General features: G+C 46.3%; 1 protein-coding gene across 1 annotated transcript; it reads left to right on the top strand.

The window, feature by feature from the left end:
* Nucleotides 1-834: 834 nt before the first annotated feature.
* als2b (alsin Rho guanine nucleotide exchange factor ALS2 b) lies at nt 835-18,482 on the top strand. Its single transcript, XM_084346787.1, has 33 exons — nt 835-968; nt 1,393-1,450; nt 2,564-2,709; nt 2,800-3,758; nt 4,411-4,714; nt 5,608-5,782; nt 5,907-6,003; nt 6,159-6,236; nt 6,324-6,557; nt 6,647-6,818; nt 6,896-7,085; nt 7,172-7,237; nt 7,317-7,479; nt 7,707-7,838; nt 7,937-8,065; nt 10,705-10,775; nt 11,545-11,611; nt 11,697-11,899; nt 11,995-12,060; nt 12,143-12,241; nt 12,328-12,492; nt 12,582-12,693; nt 12,813-12,890; nt 13,059-13,192; nt 13,282-13,446; nt 13,564-13,681; nt 13,815-13,972; nt 14,055-14,171; nt 14,248-14,424; nt 14,506-14,622; nt 14,718-14,867; nt 14,964-15,060; nt 15,412-18,482. Exons 2-33 carry the CDS (start codon nt 1,431-1,433, stop codon nt 15,448-15,450), a joined length of 4,998 nt encoding a protein of 1,665 aa, XP_084202913.1. The 5' UTR covers nt 835-968; nt 1,393-1,430; the 3' UTR covers nt 15,451-18,482.
* Nucleotides 18,483-18,556: the final 74 nt, after the last annotated feature.

The raw sequence follows: 18,556 nt of genomic DNA, 5'->3' as shown, positions 1-18,556 counted from the left end.
TATGGCTCTTAATAAGTTTCTAATCATTTGTACTTTGACTTACTATCTTGTGATTCTCGCTTATTATCTTATAACTTAACTCACTTTTTATTAAACACTCAATACAGATATTATTAACTAGTTTTCAGGGCAATATAGTTCTTGTACCGCACAGCTCCGCCACCAGGTGGCGCCTGTGAGTCAGAGTTAAACAGGCAGAAGAAGAAGAAGTCTCGTTTGGTGGTGGAGCAGCACCTGAGAGGGGGTAAATACTAAGAGGTCCCACTCTGCTGCTGTGCTGGAGGTGTCTACAATTTATTTTGGGGAAAAAATACAGGTTGTTCTTAAAGAAATGGGTACTTTTCTGTAACTTTATCATAAAAACATTAATTATTCACATTTTCATGAAGGTGCAAGTGTTGGAAATCAGTAATCGTGTGTTATTTGAGTAGATTTAATCAACATGAAGGTCTAAAGTCTGCTTTAAAGCTTTCTATACACTACTAGGAATAAGATTTTGATGAAGAAATGCTTATTATTAATACATATTTTGTGAGCAAGCCTGGGATTGCAGGCTATTGTGGATTAATTGTGTAATATTTTTTAAGGCTTTTGCAGGCCAGTACTGCATCATGAGCTATCAAACATTACATTCATTACATGACTTAACAGAGTATTTTTACAGTGTGGTATTACTACTTTTACTTCACTAAAGGAACACTGAGTACTTCCTCCAGCACACACAGTCAGACTTTGTGTACTATCCCTTTAAAGACGCCCTCCCCTCCACTGTCGTCGCTCGCTCTCGCTGCAGAGTGAGCCCTCCTGTGTGCGTGTGGACGAGCTGTGCCAGTAGCGGCGCCTCTCTGTGTCAACATCAGGAGATGAACAACAAGCAGCGGCGGTTAGCTGCCAAACGACCCGACGGATGTACGACTCACCTCCAGGCCTGAGTGAGCGCCTGTAGGAGAGCTGTGTGGAGCCGGCTGGTGAGGAAAAAGAGGCTTTTCATACCTGGAAATAAGGAAGAGACACCTGTGGTTTTGGGGGGCTAGCGTTTTGGCTAGTTAGCAGGATGATTAGCTTAATGTTAGCTAGCGAGATTAACGTTTACGCGTTAGCTAGCAACAGCAGAGAGCCTGAGGTGACAGGTGTGAGTGGTTTTACTCTGGGAGGGATTTTTGAGCTGTTCGGGCTTGAAGCAGATATTTAAAACACGTGGAAGAGAAACTGGAGCTGCTTTCATTTTGACTTTCTAGCTGAACCGGGTTTCTGTTTGGGTTTTCCCCTAAAATTCAGCCTGACAGTCCCACTTTCTCCAACCTCCCAGACTCGTGTGTGCACTGTCAGCAGTGTGTGAGCCAGCAGGGCTGTTTGACAGCTAATAAAGCGTGTGTCTGTTTGGGTTTACAGGTCTGAAATCAGCTGTGATGGAGCAATAAAGCCCACTGATGGAGACCCAGAGGAAGAGGTAGGTCCACGCCAAAGTCCTCCTAAAGAGGATTACTCTGCTGATTTCTGGCTGGATGTGATCACCATGTGACATCGCCTACGGATGGAGCTGTGCTCACTTCTGCTTTCACCCACAAAACAGCTGTTGTTCAGTTGTAGAGCTGCACAGGAGGAGGAGGAGGAGGGGGATGAAGCACCGGCTGTGGTTAAATAACGCTGGAAGTTTGTCTGCTCCACTTTGTCAGCCACAAACCCGCCTCCCCTCCTCTGTGCCGTCTCTGCTCCACATCTGAAGGACATTTTGTTCCTGTGATGGTTGTAACACATCATGTAGTTTGTGTTTTCAGCCCTCACAGATGCATTTCTGCCTTTTTTAAATGTAGAATAAGTTGACAGAAGATGATACTGGCGCATAGTTTCCATCATTAGAGGAGAAGGCTGGTGCTTGAAACCAGCGTAGAAATGGATACAACTTAGATAAGATCAGACTTTATTGATCCCTCACTTGTTACAGCAGCTCGAGAGACGTAAGCGGAGAGAAAAACAGTGATTAAGTGACGGATAAGACTGAAAACAAGTTGTAAATAGGGATATAATTGCACAGGATACCAACGGGATACAAAACAAGGGGTTGCACAGTGTTAACAATACAGTATAGCATGTGTTATATGTTTAAATATGTATAGTTTGTATACATATGAATAAAAAGGGTATATACTTGAGATAACTACTGCAAAAAACTGACAAGTAACTTAAAATAGTCCCCCTTAAAACTCTGTTTTCTCCAGTTTGAGTAAAGTTTGTTAGAAGCTACAAAGTTCAGCTCTTTCAGGAAATAACTGAGCCTCTTTTTAAAAAAGGAACTGTGTATTTGTGACCTTGTTACATGTTAAGAGAGTCACAGACGGGTAGCGAATACAAATAAAATAAAAATGATGATAAACAGCTGTAAAGTTTAACAGGCAAAAGCAGGAAACTCAGGATGAACAATAAACCGACAGAAAGCCAAACAGAAGCCAGATGAAGTTAAAACAAGAAGATGAAAGACACAAAATGTGTAAAGATAAAGAATAAGAGCAATAAAAAGAAATCAGGAGATACTGATCATGTTTCTGATCGATTGTTCTCTCAGCTCTGTGGATGACGGCGGCGGAGAGCGAGGCCTGCTCCACACCTGGAGGGGCTACTCGTGCAGCGTCACCCCAGAGAGGCTGCTCCTCCCCCGGCCGGTGCTTCAGGTCGCCCTGGGTACGCGGCACGGCGTCCTGCTGGTGGAAGGTAACGACTTCAATTAATCACCAACTGTTTCCACAATCAATTAACTGGTTAGAGTGTCTGACCTTTGCGTTGTTGTCGCTCTGGTTTCAGGAGGCCAGGTGTACAGTTTTGGGGAGTCGCCATGGAAGCAGAGTCAGGTCCCCGAGCCGGAGAAACCCACCCTGGAGAGCGCGCTCGGCGGCCAGCGTGTGGTCGCCATCGCCGCTGGAAGCTTCCACAGCGGGGCGGTGACGGAGGACGGCGGCGTCCACATGTGGGGGGACAACAGCTCGGGTCAGTGTGGCCTGTCGGGCCTCGCCACCGTCCCCAACCCGACTCCTGTCGCTCTGATGGACTCGGACACCAGCCCCCCGCAGACGGTCCCGGTGCTGGAGCTGGCCTGCGGGGAGCAGCACACCCTGGCGCTGTCGGCCCAGCGGGAGGTGTGGGCGTGGGGCAGCGGCTCCCAGCTGGGCCTCAACGCCGCCGTGTTTCCTGTGTGGAAACCACAGAAAGTGGAACATTTGGCGGGCAGGTATGTGTTACAGGTGGCCTGCGGGGCCTCGCACAGCCTGGCTCTGCTGCGCTGCCTGGGCCCTCAGGACGTGCAGCGCCCCCCTGTGGACAAATGCAGACAGTGTAACCAGCTGCTGTACACCATGACGGACAAAGAGGACCACGTGATCATCTCCGACGGTCACTACTGCCCCCTCGGTGTGGAGCTCACCGAGGACGAGGGCCTGCTGGAGGCGCCGGCTCTCACGCAAGGACTCAAAACTTCCCCGTCTGAGCCGGTCCTCCCCTCACAGACCTCCACCTCCATGTCCTCAGCTCCTGCTGATGGTGCTGACTCCTCCACTGACTCCACTCACCATCAGGACTCTGAGAAAGATAAATCGGCCACGGCTAACGGAGCGCTGCCGGGCTCGGACCACCAGGCTCTGTCCAAAGTGAAGAATTCGCCGTATCCTGATGAGCAGGCGGTCAAAGACTACCTGAAGAAACTGTCGGACAACACGCAGGTGGAGCAGACGGGGAAGGGGACAGCTGGAGGACTGCACACTCTGCTGGTGAGTCTTTCCAGGTTAGATGCTCTTCATGAGGAGCTGCAACAGTTAAACTTCTTACATGTGAATACTTTCTGGTTTCTTTCCTCCTGTGTGACAGTAAACTGAACATCTTTATGTTGAGGACATAACGAGACATTTGAGGACATGTTGGACTTCAGGAGACACTGATAGACATTTTTTTTTGGTCAGGATGATTCTTCTGTGTTTGTTGTTGTAATACTTATTTCGGCCACAAGGGTGTGATGTGCAACAACAACATTATTATGGAATCTGCTGCTTTTCTTGGGAAACAAGAGTCAGTCAGAGACGGAGAAGAAGGAAAAACATAAAAACATCATGATGCACTTCACCCTCCTGTGAATGAAATGAGCATCACAACTCAAACACCGACACATTCAGATCCTCACGAGAAATAAAACACCTCCCAAAACATTTTTCACCTCTTCTAAAATAATAAACACACGAGAGAAAACAAATAAGATTCACAGAATGAATCAGGACATTTTCTTTTCCTTCTTGCCGCTCAGGGCTTCCGTAGGTTTCATCCAAAAATATCTTGTTTCTAAAACAGGCACTGGTTTCTGTGAGCCAACACTAAAAATAGACTTGATCAGACTTCTGTTCAAACGTAACTCTGTTGTTTCTCCTCCAGCCTTCATCAGCGCCCGGCGGCACCCTCAACAGCCTGGTGGCCTCCTGCGCCTCGGCCGTGGGCGAGCGAGTCGCCTCCACCTACGAGGCCTTGTCCCTCAAGAAGATGATGAACTTCTACCTGCCCTCGGGAGCGGCGAGGCCCGGCGGGGCGGTGTCTGCCATCGTCGGCGACAACACCGCAGAGCGCGTCCGCCAGGAGGACTCGACGCAGGCCAAGAAGAGCTCCAGCACGGGGGACATTCGCGAAGAGGAGGCGGAGGGTCTGCGGCGCCGGCTGTCGCTGCCGGGACTCCTCTCACAGGGTAGATACGCTGTTCACCTCTTATCCTCCTCCTATGCTCTGCTGCGTAAGTACGCATGCGCAGGTTGATGTTGTTTCGGCTTCTTCGTCCTGCTCACGAGCACGGCAACGGCTTGTGTTTGTGTCCCACTGTGTACGTCGCCTGCATGTAGCTGGACACAGGAGGTTAACAAAAGTCCTTCAGAGTCCTTCTCAGGTGAATTTTAAGGCTTTCTTCAGCCATTTTTTAATCTCTCACATTGGAGGGTTTCTTTTATTCTGACAAAAAGCCTTAATTGATGCATTCGTCCAGCTTCATGTCGTGCTTTGTGCGTTCTCAGGTCCAGTTCGAGCCTCTGAATGGTCGCCTTTGTGTGATTAAAAGCACTGAGGAATGCAGATTGATATTTAGCCTCCAACTCGACCTTGAGAGTAGAAAACGTTGGAAGGATTTAGCAGATTCAGTGGAGCAGAATGAGCTTCTGTGCGAGCCGAACAGGAATAAGTAGGTGTAGAAACAGAGAGAAGGATGGACTTTCCCCGTTCTATCATCACATCTTTATTCCCTCGCAGATTATTTGCTCTGGGTTTCATCATCTCGTGGGTCAGATGTAATGATGGTTTTCTAGGCTGAGAAGTAAAACTCAGTGAGACGAATCCTGGAAACTGGCTGGAGGCCTTTTAAAGACGTGTGTGTGCATGTTTGTGTTTCCCCTCATTGTTCGTCTGCTGTGTGGCAGCATGTGTGTGACACGACCCGGCTGATGTGAGCTGATAAGCGTCGCTGCTGTCTGTGTGCGGTTTGTTGTTGTTCTGATAACACATTGATTTCCTCGGCTGAACTTTGAACCTCAGATTCATTCATGTCGAGGTGCTTTAGATCAGGATCGCTGTTTATCACCTGTTCGTCCTCAGTGTCCCCGCGGCTGCTGAGGAAAGCCGGTCGTCCCAGGATGCGTGCGATCGCCCTCACCCCGCTGGGAGGCGCGGTCCCCGAGGCCCAGGAGGTGTTTCCCACCCTGCAGACGGAGGTGTGGAGCTGGGGCAACTGTGACCACGGACAGCTGGGACATGGAGACACTCTGGCCAGGTGAGAGGACGTCTCTTCACCTTCAGTCTTTCATTCAATGTTTGAAATGAAATGATCCCGTTGTCTTATTTGTTTGTTGTCGCTCGCCGTTTGAATTGTGATTGTGTGGCGTGTCCGTCTGCAGATTGCAGCCGCTGTGCATCAAGAGTCTGAACAATAAGGAGGTGGTGCGGGTGGCGGCCGGCGCTCATCATTCCCTCGCTCTGACCGCTCAGTCTCAGGTCAGTCACAGCGCCGCTTTGGAGGAAGACTTTATGCTTTTGTGCAGCTGTTTTTAATATTTGTTCTATAAATGTGAATATTTGGACAAAAACAGGCGTTGAATCCTTGATTTTTCCGTTTACCTTCTTCACCTGTGTGTGTTTCTCTCTGCCAGGTGTTTTCGTGGGGCAGTAACAGCTGTGGCCAGCTTGGTCACATGGACTCACCCAGCACCGTCCCCCGCCTCGCTAAGGTGAGGAAACCCCGTCCTGTACCAACACAAACACATACAGTAGATATCCTCAGGAAGCTCACTGACTTGTGTTCGCCTTCACTGCAGATGTCAGAGGGGATCCGGGTCTGGGACGTGAGCGCCGGGGAGAAACACACCCTCCTGCTGGCAGACGGAGACTGCATCCAGCCCATCATCTACTACAGCGGACAGCAGGTGAAGGAGGGGGCGGAGGAGAGCCAGGCCAAGGAGCCGGGGCAGCAGGACGGAGGAGAGGACGAGGAGCAGCGACTGGGCGGAGGCTACACCCAGCAGCCGGTGCTGCTGCCCTTCTGTATGAACGTAAGGACTTTGTTGTGTGTTCACAGTGAAATGTTTGTGTATATTTGTGTGTATTTCCGTTTGATTTCCTGTTTTCCTGTGTGTTCCAGCTGCGTTACGTCAGCAACGTGTTCGCGGGTGGCCAGCGGTGCGTGGCGCTCTCCGACAGGAACGTGATGGGCTTCATCGCCAGCCTCCACGAGCTGGCGTCGGCTGAGAGGAAGTACTACTGCAAGCTGTGTAACGTCAAGACGCAGATAATACGCCCCCTGCTGGAGCTGGGTAAGACTGACGCAGAAGCTAAAATGTTTGACCATGTTTTGGTCGTTTGTCTCACGTTGTGTGGCGTCCTTCTCCAGAGTCTCTGAGCTCGGCGCTCGGTCAGGTGGTCCTCGGGCTCCTGCAGACTCTGGTGGGTCGGTTCAGCCTCTTGTGTCATCTCACCGGGCAGCACGCCGCCAGCCTCACCGCCAACCTGCGCCGAGGCCGCGACGTGAAGAGCCTGCTCATCCTCGACCACACCGGCGTCTTCATCGACGCTTACCACGAGTACGTGTTCCTCATCGAGAATTTGATTATTGTACATTTATGTTAAAACAATAAATTAAACTTTACACGTGTGTTTCTTCGTCAAGGTACTGCAGCGTGTTGGGCAACTTCCAGGTGATGGGAGGTTTCCAGACTCTCACCAAACCCTCACTGTGAGCACACCAGCACATTTCAAGGGATCAGTAATTGTTATTTTGACTTTTTAATAACTAATGATGATTTTCTTGACAGAGATTTCTTTGGGAAGAGTCCCGAGCTGCTTCAGAAGCTGTCGGAGTGCAGCGAGGAGAACCCCGCCATGTCCGACCTCCTGATGGCGCTCTTCTACCTCCCAACTCGCCACCTTCACGAATACGGACGCCTGCTGCTCAAACTGGCCACCTGCTTCGAAGTGGTAGGTGGAACGACTCGCACGTGACTGTTTTTATATCTGGATGTTTTATTTTTACTGTTAATGACTGAAAACATGGATTTTTCCAGCTTTATTTGTCTCTAAGGCAGATTTTAATCGTCTGGCATATCATGTTTATCATTAATAAAATAGTTAACAAGCCTTAAATGTTTAGGTCTGACTCAATTTAATAATAAAAACTCATATTTCATTGTGATTTATGTTGTCAGTGCTCCGACGACTACCAGAAGCTGCAGGACAGCTGCTCCAAGTTCGAAGCGTTGTCCCTCCAGCTGAAGAGAAAGAGGAAAGACGCCGACTACACCTTCCACTTCTGGAAGAGCTTCCCCGGCAAAATGACGGTAAGCTTGCCGAGCGCGTGCTCGTCCTCCACATCTGAGACCTCGAGGCGTCACATGGTGTCAGGATTGTCACATGAATGGTGTCATTGTGTGGCCAGGACTCGCTGAGGAAGCCTCACCGCCGGCTCATCTGCGAGAGCAGCAACAAAGCTCTGACCCTGCAGAACGCCGGCAGGTTCTCCGTCAACTGGTTCATCCTCTTCACCGACGCTCTGGTCCACGCACAGGTCAGCCCCACACACACACACACACACACACACACACACACACACGCACTTTATCACACGCTTCAACTCTTTCACTTTAATGAAGCCGTCCATGTTTCAGACTCTGTAACTTGGTGTGTTTCAAGCGTTTGTGTGTGCTTGCCTCCGTGCTGTCAGGGCGTGGCGCCTTGTAAAAACCTTGTAAGTATGCAGCCAGAAGCAAATGTCAGCACAGCGACCCGAACTCTCCCCGTCCCACTCCTTTAGTTCTGTATGTGAGAGTGTGTGTGTGTGTGTGTGTGTGAGAAGGGCTCAGTGTCACAGGATTCAGTCCTGATTGAGCTGATTCACTTTAAAATCACAACAAACACACTTCAACACAATGTTCCTATAGAACAGGAGAGCTTGGCTTTAACAGGAACCAGAACCAGAACATTTTGTCTCTGCAGAGAGCAGACTTTATTCTGTCTGAACTGGAGCTCAGCAACAGAGATAAAATCCAGTTACTTTGTTGTTTTGATTGTTTCTTTAGTTCCTTTACTTCTCCTTTTTACTTATGTTTTTCTTTACTCCCTTTTCTTTTATGCTTTCTTTACTTTTCCTCCTGACTTCCTTCTCTACTTCCTTGCTTACTTACCGTCTTCCTTTCTTTACCGACCTTTTTTTAAAATTTAAATCGACAACCACCTTTACTTCCTTTTTATTTCATCTTCTTTCACTTACATTTCTACTTTGCCTTATTAACTTATCCTTTACTTCCTTTTTACTTCCATGTTTGTTTTTCTTTCTTCCTTCTTCCTGCACATCCTTCCTTTCTTACTGTACTTTCTCTTTACTTTCTTTTCCTTAATTGTCTTTATACTTCTTTCTTTGCTCCTCCTGAATTACTTTCTGTCGTTCTTTACTTCCTTCTGTACTGCCTATATTTTTCACTTAAGACTGTCCTTTATTACCACATATGTTTTCAGAAAATCAGCTAAATAACGGACAAATCAAAGTACTTAAAATTAATAATCAATGATGATACGAGTGTTCAGAAAGTTATTTATCACTGTAATTGAGGGCCAAGATATTTTTCCCCTTTCTAACATGACAACGCTTTAAGAAGTGATGGTCGGTCTTTATTCTGTGCAAATCTGAATTAGTTCACGTAGCCACATCATGTGAGTTTGCTCTTTCTAGTCCTGGTTTTATATGTCTGGTATTGTAGTTTGTTCTGCTTGAAGTATTCCTTCGCTGCAGCTCAGGAAAAGAATAAACTCTAAAATTTTGCTATTGAAGCCTTCAGCTGAAGTGAATTAAAGTTGCTCTGAAACACTAAAACACTAGCAGTAGTGGAAGGATGTCAGTGTAGGTACATACTTCTTGAATCTGTCCGGTGATGCCCAGCCCTACCCCGACCTTCACCCTCTGCCTGCTGAGGGAGACTGCATGGAAGAAGAACCGACTGTAACCAGATAACCAAGGCTCTTTGGGTTTTGATGCCTGTTTGATGAATCCAGCTTGAAATCTAAAACTTAAGAAATCCCCTCTGAAAACATCAGTTTCCTCCGACATCTTCTCTCCTGTTGAAGCCTTTGGTTTTGAACTGTTGGTTTCATTTAATTTACGTAGGATTGGAAATGACAGAATGAACTCTCGACACAACGTGTGAAAATTCAGTCCTTTTTTAAATTCACCAACAGTTTCTGGTTCACGTCTCCAAAGCAGTTTCCTTCCTCTCCTCCTGTTTGTCTCTCCTTCCTGCCTGTGTGATGAAAAACTACTTCCTCCTATGCTTCCTTTTTCTTTTCTTTTATCACTTCCTGTTTACCTCCTTCTGTAATTATCTTCCTAACTTTGTTTTCTTTACTTCCTTTTATCTTCTTGATTTGGTCTTTCTTCCTTTTTCACTTCCTTTTTGTCACCTGACGTCTTCCTGAATCTCCTGTTTTCTTACTTCCTTCCTGTCTGTCTTCTTTGTATGAACAAGAAACAAAGTGTTGGTTCAGAGCATGTACAGTTTGCTAGCTGTTGATCTCCAACATTTGAAACATGTTGTCTTGCATGACTAACCTGCAGTAAATCTTGTCTCTGAACTTCCTTATTTACTTCCTTTATTAGCTTAATTTCTTTCCTCACTTCCTCAACTACTTCCTTTTTTGCTTTACTTCCTTCTTACTGACTTGCTACTTTTCTCTTTTTTTAAACTTCCTGTCCATCGCTTCCTTCTATTTTCTTTTCCTCCTTATTTCCATCTTTACTTCCTTTTTTATTAGTTTTCAAACATGGAAATAGACCTAAATGATTTGGAAATTGGCTGAAATGTAACCGGAGCAGAGATTTAAATCATTTGCCAACTCCATGTGTGACAGAGAGGGGTCTGTCCATGTTTACTTCCTCACTTCCTTTATGCTTCCTCCTGTCAGTTTCCTGCTTGTAGAATTGTTGAGATTTTATCTTTATAAGCATTTTTGTAGTTGATTATCAGCGACTTCCTCATAGAGGAGGCTGTAATCTCCCTCCTGTTTGTGTGTAACGCTCATAAACACCTTATGTGTTTATTCACAGTGGCTGAACTCTTTCTCTTCTGTCCCTTTGTCCCTCTGTCTTCTCTCCTATTTCCTAATTTTTCTTAATTTCTTTTTCTTTCCCATCCTCCATGTTGGCTCCTCCTCCAGTTCTCCACCCATCATGTGTTCCCTTTGGCCACGCTGTGGGTGGAACCGGTCCCAGAGGAGAACACTGGCATGTGAGTCGTTTCATCACAGTCGAGCATTTTTTTGAATTATTTACAGTAATTAGATTAGATTCGTTATTAGATCACAGCTGTCTTCCTATTATACCAGTACAACTATAATTATACATACAGTTTAAAGCTTTTTAATGTAATTATCCATTTTGTTGTTATTTTAAATAAAATGTTTCCTTGTCTGAGTCTATTATCGTTACACTATAGTTTATTTGTGATGTATTACTGTTTATTTCTTTCCTTACTTCCTTTGTACAGCCTTTTTTACGACCTCTACTCTCCATCAAAACTTTTCATTTATCGCTTTTAACTTCTTTGCTTAACTGATTTTTACTTCCCTCAGTTTCTTTTCTTTTCGTCTCCCTTTTTTACTTCCTACATTTTACTTTTCTTTATTTCCTTCTTTACCTTTCTTCTTTAGGTTCTTCCTTTTTTACTTCCTTTTTTACTTACTTTCCTTCACTTCCGTTTCTTCTTACCTCGTTTCTACTTCCCTTTTTGTTTTGTTGCTTTGACATCCGCCTCACGCTCTTTTTTCTTTCTTTTCCTACTTTCCTTCCTTCACTTTCCTTTATTTTCTTTCTGACTTCCGTCTTTACTGCCTTTTTTCTCTTTATTTTCTTCTTCATCCTTTTATATTCTTGTTTCTTCCTACGTTACTTCCTTTTTACTTTCTTTTGTATTTCCTTCTTTCTTCCTGCTTTCTTTGCTGTGTTGTGAACCACTAGTTGTTTCTGGTGTAAAACAACATGTATGTTTCTGTTTGCAGATATGGGTTAAAGGTGATCACACCAGAGGAGACGTTCACCCTGCTCGCCTCTTCTCCCATGGAGAAGGTCGATATTTAAATACTTCTTCAAACTTCATTTCTATTTCTGTTTGATATCCGTCGTTAAAGTGCACATGTCTTGGTTTATTTAGGCAAAGTGGCTTCGCTCCATCAACCAGGCGGTGGATCAGGCGCTGAGTGGAGCGGGTCAGGACACGGCATCAATCAGCTCGGGCTCGTCACAGAAGTTGGAGCCTCCGATCTCCAGAACGGCCTCGTACACTTTTTATAAAGACGGACGGATGAAAGAGGCGACGTACGACGGACGCTGGCTCAACGGGAAGCCAAACGGCAGGTCGGACACACAAACCGTCCACATTCTGATCGTATGTATTTAAAATACTGATATTGATCTGATCTATTGATAATGATCGGGATTGTGTTTATCAGGGGAGTGTTAAAATGGCCCGATGGAAGAATTTACACAGGGACGTTCAAGAACGGACTGGAGGACGGGTGAGTGTTTACAATAACATCACATCGACTACATGAGTCTGCGGTTTCTTCTTCGTTCTCATGTTTTTATGTGTTTGTGTAGTTTTGGTGAATACGTCGCTCCCAATAAGACGCTCAACAAGAACGATCACTACCAAGGTTACTGGAAAGACGGCAAGATGCACGGCCTGGGAACGTACAGGTGACGGGAAAAAGTTAGTTAGGAACTTTATTGTTCATGTTTTGAGATGAGACAGTCGGTCTGACCCTCCTCCCTCTCGTCTGCAGGTACGCCAGCGGTGAAGTCTACGACGGGTCCTTCCAGGACAGCATGCGTCACGGTCACGGCATGCTGCGCAGCGGCAAGCTCAACACCTCCTCCCCCAGCGTCTTCATCGGCCAGTGGCTGCAGGACAAGAAGACCGGCTACGGCGTCTTCGATGACATCACAAAGTACGCTCACCATCTCTGTCAGCACAAAGAAAATCGAGAAATGCTGCGAACGATGAGCTTATGGTTTGTTTTGTCTGTTTTCTGTCCAGAGGGGAGAAGTACATGGGCATGTGGCAGGACCACCTGCGGCAGGGCACCGGGGTCGTCGTCACTCAGTTTGGCCTTTACTACGAAGGAGCCTTCAAAGACAATAAGATGATGGTGAGCCTCTGAGAAAAGTGCATCAGATCATAAACTGTGACTGTGAACGAAGCAAAAAAAAGTCGGAGAACAAATGAGTGAACTCAGGAGAAATGAGGTGTTGTCATCTGTTTCTTTAGGGCTCTGGGATCCTCCTGTCAGAGGACGACACCACGTACGAGGGCGAATTCTCTGACGACTGGACGCTCAATGGAAAGGTGACGAACGAACACAAACTTTAAGGCCGTTTGTTTGTGCTGAATCCGCTCTTTATTACTTTAAAAATAAAGCTCCAGTGAAGCAGTTATTTCTAATACAATTAACAACAGTAAACAGTAAAATGTACGTGATCGTGTGTGGTTCAATGTCCTGATTGGCTCTTTCAGGGCGTGCTAACGATGGCGAACGGCGACTACCTGGAGGGCTCCTTTAGTGGTGAATGGGGCTCTGGCCTCAAGGTGGCGGGATCTTACTTCAAACCACATCTGTTCGACTCCGACAAGGACAAAGCCCGGCCCGTGTAAGCTCAGAGAGGCTGAAACACACAGGACAGAAACATCTGGACCTTTTTATGTTGTCTTACTTTGTTTTGTGTGTGTTACATGGCAGGAAGCTGGGCCGCCTGTGTGTGTGTGCGGAGGATAAGTGGCAGGCGGTGTTCGACGAGTGTTGGACTCAGCTGGGCTGCGAGGCGGCGGGCCGAGGAGAGAACTGGAAGGCCTGGGAGAACATCGCCGTGGCCCTCACCACCAGCCGACGACACATCGAGGACAGGTGACGATCTGTGGATTCCTCCTGGAAGCAGCAAATTACAGCTTTTAACTTTTAAGTCCGATCTCAGAGTTTTAACTTGTTATTTTTCATTTCTGTTGTTTGTGTTCTGTGGTCCAGTCCGGAGATGTTGTCTCGAAGTCACAGCAAAACCCTGGAGAGTCTGGAGGTCATCCCGCAGCATGTCGGACCGATCCACATGGAGAGATATAACACCATCCGCCTCTACCTCATCAAGGTAAACCCACCAACCACTCAGGAGTGGTTCACTGATGTCAAGCTCAAAGTCTTAGTCCAGAAGATTTCTGTCCTGGTTTATTTGAACAACTCTTATCTGTGGTAACAAAAATATCCCTCTCTTCTTCCTCCAGGCGTGCGACACCCCTCTCCACCCCCTCGGCCGGCTGGTGGAGACCCTGGTCGCGGTCTACCGGATGACCTACGTGGGCGTCGGAGCGAATCGTCGGCTGCTGCCTCAGGCCGTCAAAGAGATCAAGTCTTACCTTAACCGCATCTTCCAGATCGTCAGGTAACCATCCGCCCACAGCTTCATTTTTAATGAATCTGCTAATTGGATTTAGATGCTCATCAGTATTTGTGTGTGTGTGCAGGTTTCTGTTCCCCGACCTGCCAGAAGAGGGCGGCCTAATCCCAGAGCCGACCACCAACCCCCAGGATAAGAAGGAGCCGGGCTCAGCCGATGCCCCGCTGGAGTCACCAAAACCTTGGTAAAGACCGACAGTGTCCCCTTGAATCTTTGGTTGTCCTCGTTCTCCTCGTGACCTTCTCCTGTGTCTTCCTCAGCCGTGTGGTGAGCAGCTCGGCTCTGCTGCTCCCCGTCCTGCTGCCTCGTCTCTACCCGCCGCTCTTCACGCTCTACGCTCTGGACAAGGAGCGAGAGGACGACGTCTACTGGGAGTGCGTCCTCCGCCTCAACAAGCAGCCCGACCTTGCCCTGCTCGCCTTCCTGGGCGTTCAGCAGTACGTCACAACGCAAAAACCAACAGAGTCTTGCTTAATTTGATGTTTTACAATCAAACATTTTATTTTGTTCCCCTTCAGGAAGTTTTGGCCCGTTTCCATTCCCGACTCCGTGCCTGCACCGGGGGAGAAGCCGGTCCTCTCCAGCACCAAGGACACCTGCTTCGCCTCTGCAGTGGAAACACTTCAACAGATCAGGTGCAGCACCAACATTTTACATAAACTAAGAAAGAAGCACGCACACAGAAAGAGTCAGAATCTTAACTTCCAGTTTCCTCGTTCGTGTCTCGCAGCACGACGTTCACCCCGTCGGACAAGCTGCAGGTGATCCAGCTCACCTTCGAGGAGATCACTCAGGAGGTCCAGTCTCTGCTGAAGCAGGACTTCCTGTGGTCCATGGACGACCTGTTCCCCGTCTTCCTCTACGTGGTGCTGCGTGCACGGTCAGCACCAACACACACTCATACACACACATCTACACACACGTTATGATGATGATGATGATGGTGATGAGAGCGTTTTCTTTTTTCTGTTCTCAGAATCAGGAACTTGGGGTCAGAGGTCAGCCTGATCGAAGACCTGATGGACCCCTGCGTTCAGCACGGAGAGCACGGCATCATGTTCACCACGCTGAAGGTAACACACACACGACAACATGCACATTTTACATTCTCACTGAGAAACACAGGTGAACAAACACGTCTCTTCACCTGTTTCCTCTCATTTATTACAAAATGATGTCTCCAACGTTACGTTTGCTTTAAAAGTGACTCTTTATATTGAATTTATATGTAACTAAAGTACTTACAGTCATCATAATTATCTTCTTGAGTGCAGTGAGGATTGTTATGGAGCTTTGAAGGATTCTGGAGAGTCGATATTTAAATTTTCAGGACTTATAAAGTGTGAAAAAAGCAGGAAAAGCTACATTTTTGACTCTTAAACGTGATTAAACATGACTTGTATCTGCGTCTCCTCCTCCTCCAGGCTTGTTACTACCAGATCCAGCACGAGAAGATCACTTAAGACGAGCGCGGCCTCGACTTCCTCGGTGATCTGCATGCTGCCGCCCCGCCTCCTCATCGCAGCCAATGAGGGGGGGCCGGGATCAACGAGGCGTCAGGGTGACAGCGGCCAATGGGAGGCGGGGGATCATCTGAACAGGTTGCCCACAGCTCCATCTGCTGCTGCTATGGAGACGGGATCACCTCCCCCTCCCCGACACACACACACACACACACACACACACACACACACACACACACACACCGGGCCCTGTTAGCGAGCCGTACCGGCCTCGTATCGATGGATCATGAACATGTGAATGTTGTCGTGTTTTACTGCCAGAGATGAGCCACTTCATACCGTCCAGTGTGAAACTACAGGAAGACTTTCTGACCGAAGTCTTTTTCTTTTCTTTAGTGCCAACGAGAGTGTTTTATTCTCTGGTTTCTGGTTTCTCTGCAGACCAGAACCTCATTTTTCTTCCAGTTTTCCAGCATGAAAAACGGACTCCTCAGCTGAAACGAGACGATCCACACTTTCCTTTTTTAAGCCTTCACGTGTGTTTCGGATCGTTTCCGCTTCTCGTGACGTGAAGAAAACTGACGTGACAAAAAGACGTCGCTTTATGAAACTGACAGACTTTTTATTTATCACCTGAGACGCCGTCTTTACCCTCGACCCCGTTTGTCAAAAGACACATAGGTGAGATTTATGCTTCATCAGAAGTGTTTTCATGCAGTATTTTCCGGTTTTACAAGAGAAAAGACCTCAAAGACGAAGACTGACTGGCTGGTTTGGCAAACTTTCTGACCTTAAATGACTTTTTCCATAGAAACCAGCGAGGCTTGATGCCGTATTTTCACGAGGGATGCACCGATTCATCACCGTGCTGACTGTTATTTATAATAAGATGACATTCACTGGTGGATTCAAACTTCTTTCCAGCTGTGCTCTAGTTAGACTTGCAGCCTTCAAAGAGACGGCGGTGTTGCCAGTGCTGCTTCTGAATTCAATAATCGAATTTGAACTCAAATCGAATTGAATTTATTTGTTGTTTCACATCAAGTTTGCCGACACGCTCACGAGCTACTGGCTCAGTTTGCACAGCTGTTTAAATAATGACAAAATCTCATCATTGAGTCGTTCTTAAGTGTTTCTTATCAAAAAATGGACTCGACTTCATGTTAAAGAACGTTTAATTGAAGGTTTTTTCCTAAATTTGATAATGTTTTTCTTTAGCTGGCACAAAAGGGGGAAAAAACAACAACAAACACGGATCTCGGCCTCAAATTTCACAGTCGGTGCATCCCGAGTTCATACAAAACCACTCGTGTGCAGCACACTTCAAGTAAATGCAAACTGACTTGGTTGTAGCTCTAAATGATGCTAATAGTCTCCTCTTACACCAGTTGTAAGCCTAATTACTGAGCGGCTAAGTTAACTGACCTTTACACCATCTTTGGCAGCCGACCAGCTACTCCAACTTTCCATTTTAAGGAGCGGCGTTGAAGAGTCGAACACAGAACAACAAAGATGCTAAAAACAGATGCACTCTCAGACTCCTGAAGTTACTTCAGTTTCTCAGCTTCAACACAGACTGAAACAAAAGATAAATCACGGCGCTCTAATGCAAAACCTGGTTGGGAAATTTGCCGTTTTTAAAGCTTTGCAGTAACATCAAGCACGTCCTGTGAGAAGAGGAGTTTGAGAGCCTTTTGTGTGTTTCTGTCTATAAGTGTAATAAATACATATACTGACAGGATGTCTACAGGGGTCTTGAAAATTAGAAAAGGTCTGGGGTTAGAAGCTTCAGATACGCCTGGACAACATGTTTCCTTCATAATGTGCTCATGTTTGTTTGAAGCCGCCTTTAATCCCGCTGACATCCACTGCAAAGAGAGAGAGAGTTTGTATTAATCATGTTGTTTCAGAGTTCATCACAGGCGAGGAGAGACTCTTTAAACTAACCGTCAGTCTGAAGGTAAACGCTTCCTGCTGCAGATCTGTGCAGACGACTGTTTTTTACTCCAGACGTGACGTTCAGAGCCGACTCTCTTCACCATCTGTTGAAGCTAACTGGTCTTTTTTTAAACCGTTCACAGCACAAACTGTCAGACATTGTTGCTTATTTCAGATTTGCGTCACACACGGCCGTTTATAAAAGGGCTTAAGAGGGGATTCAGAGGATGGATGAGCACTTCTTTTTTTTTTTTTTTTTTTTAGATATCACGGCTTTTGTTTTCTCAGATGGTTTAACAAAAGAGAAAAAGCCGGCGGATCAGAGGTCGCTGTTTGGATGGGGGGGTAAATTTAGGTGAAGCTGCTGCAGGCAACAGGAAATGTGAAACGGTTTCGAGTTTAGATCGAAGATTTAAAGGTGCTAGATTATATAAAATTTTGATTGGACATTTTTCAGAATAACTCGAGGTCACACAGAGTAATAATTCTTCATTTTATCCCCATTTTTCTCATATTTTTGTGACATTAAAGCGATTTTTCTTCCATCACTGGTTAACGGGCCGAGACCGTTTGTGCCCCGACGCTTAAAAGAAGTGAAGCAATACTGACGAGTTCTTACCCAGAAGCCTTCGGACGCAGTATTTAGTCAACCGGACTGTTTTCTTTAAAGCAAAAACATATAAGCTTTTATGATTTTGTCACTGACGCTCGTCTAAAGACAATCTGAAGGATGATTCGGTCGCTGCTGCACCTTAAAACGAAGTCATATTTTCAGTCGACGACACGACCGAGACAGGACGGGACATTTGTTGTAATGGTTAAAAAAATATAAAATGAAGGCGATGTTCATAAGCTCATGTTGGTTTTCACTGTTTAGTTAACTTTCTGTACCTCGACACCCCTCACAGGTCAGACTGTTGCATTGTGTGTAAAATTGACTGTTTTGTGAATGGAGTTTGGTGTACACGAACTGACGTTTTGTGTTTCAGCAGGCTGACTCCCACCTGTGTGTCTTTTACATGATGTCGAATGTGTTGTACCTTTAAATAATGACGAAGGGCAATAAACTCATTTGATGGACGTTGTTGAACTGATCGGTGTCGACAATTTTATGTGTTGCTTCTCTTTGTTTTGTTTTATTATAAACTGAATATCTTTGTGTTTTTAG

The sequence above is a fragment of the Pagrus pagrus genome, assembly GCF_965226575.1.
Source record: "Pagrus pagrus genome assembly, chromosome: 24".
NCBI classification, from domain to species: Eukaryota; Metazoa; Chordata; class Actinopteri; order Spariformes; family Sparidae; genus Pagrus; species Pagrus pagrus.
The sequence above is the reverse complement of the archived record's forward strand: the minus strand, read 5'-3'. Positions and strand labels throughout refer to the sequence as shown.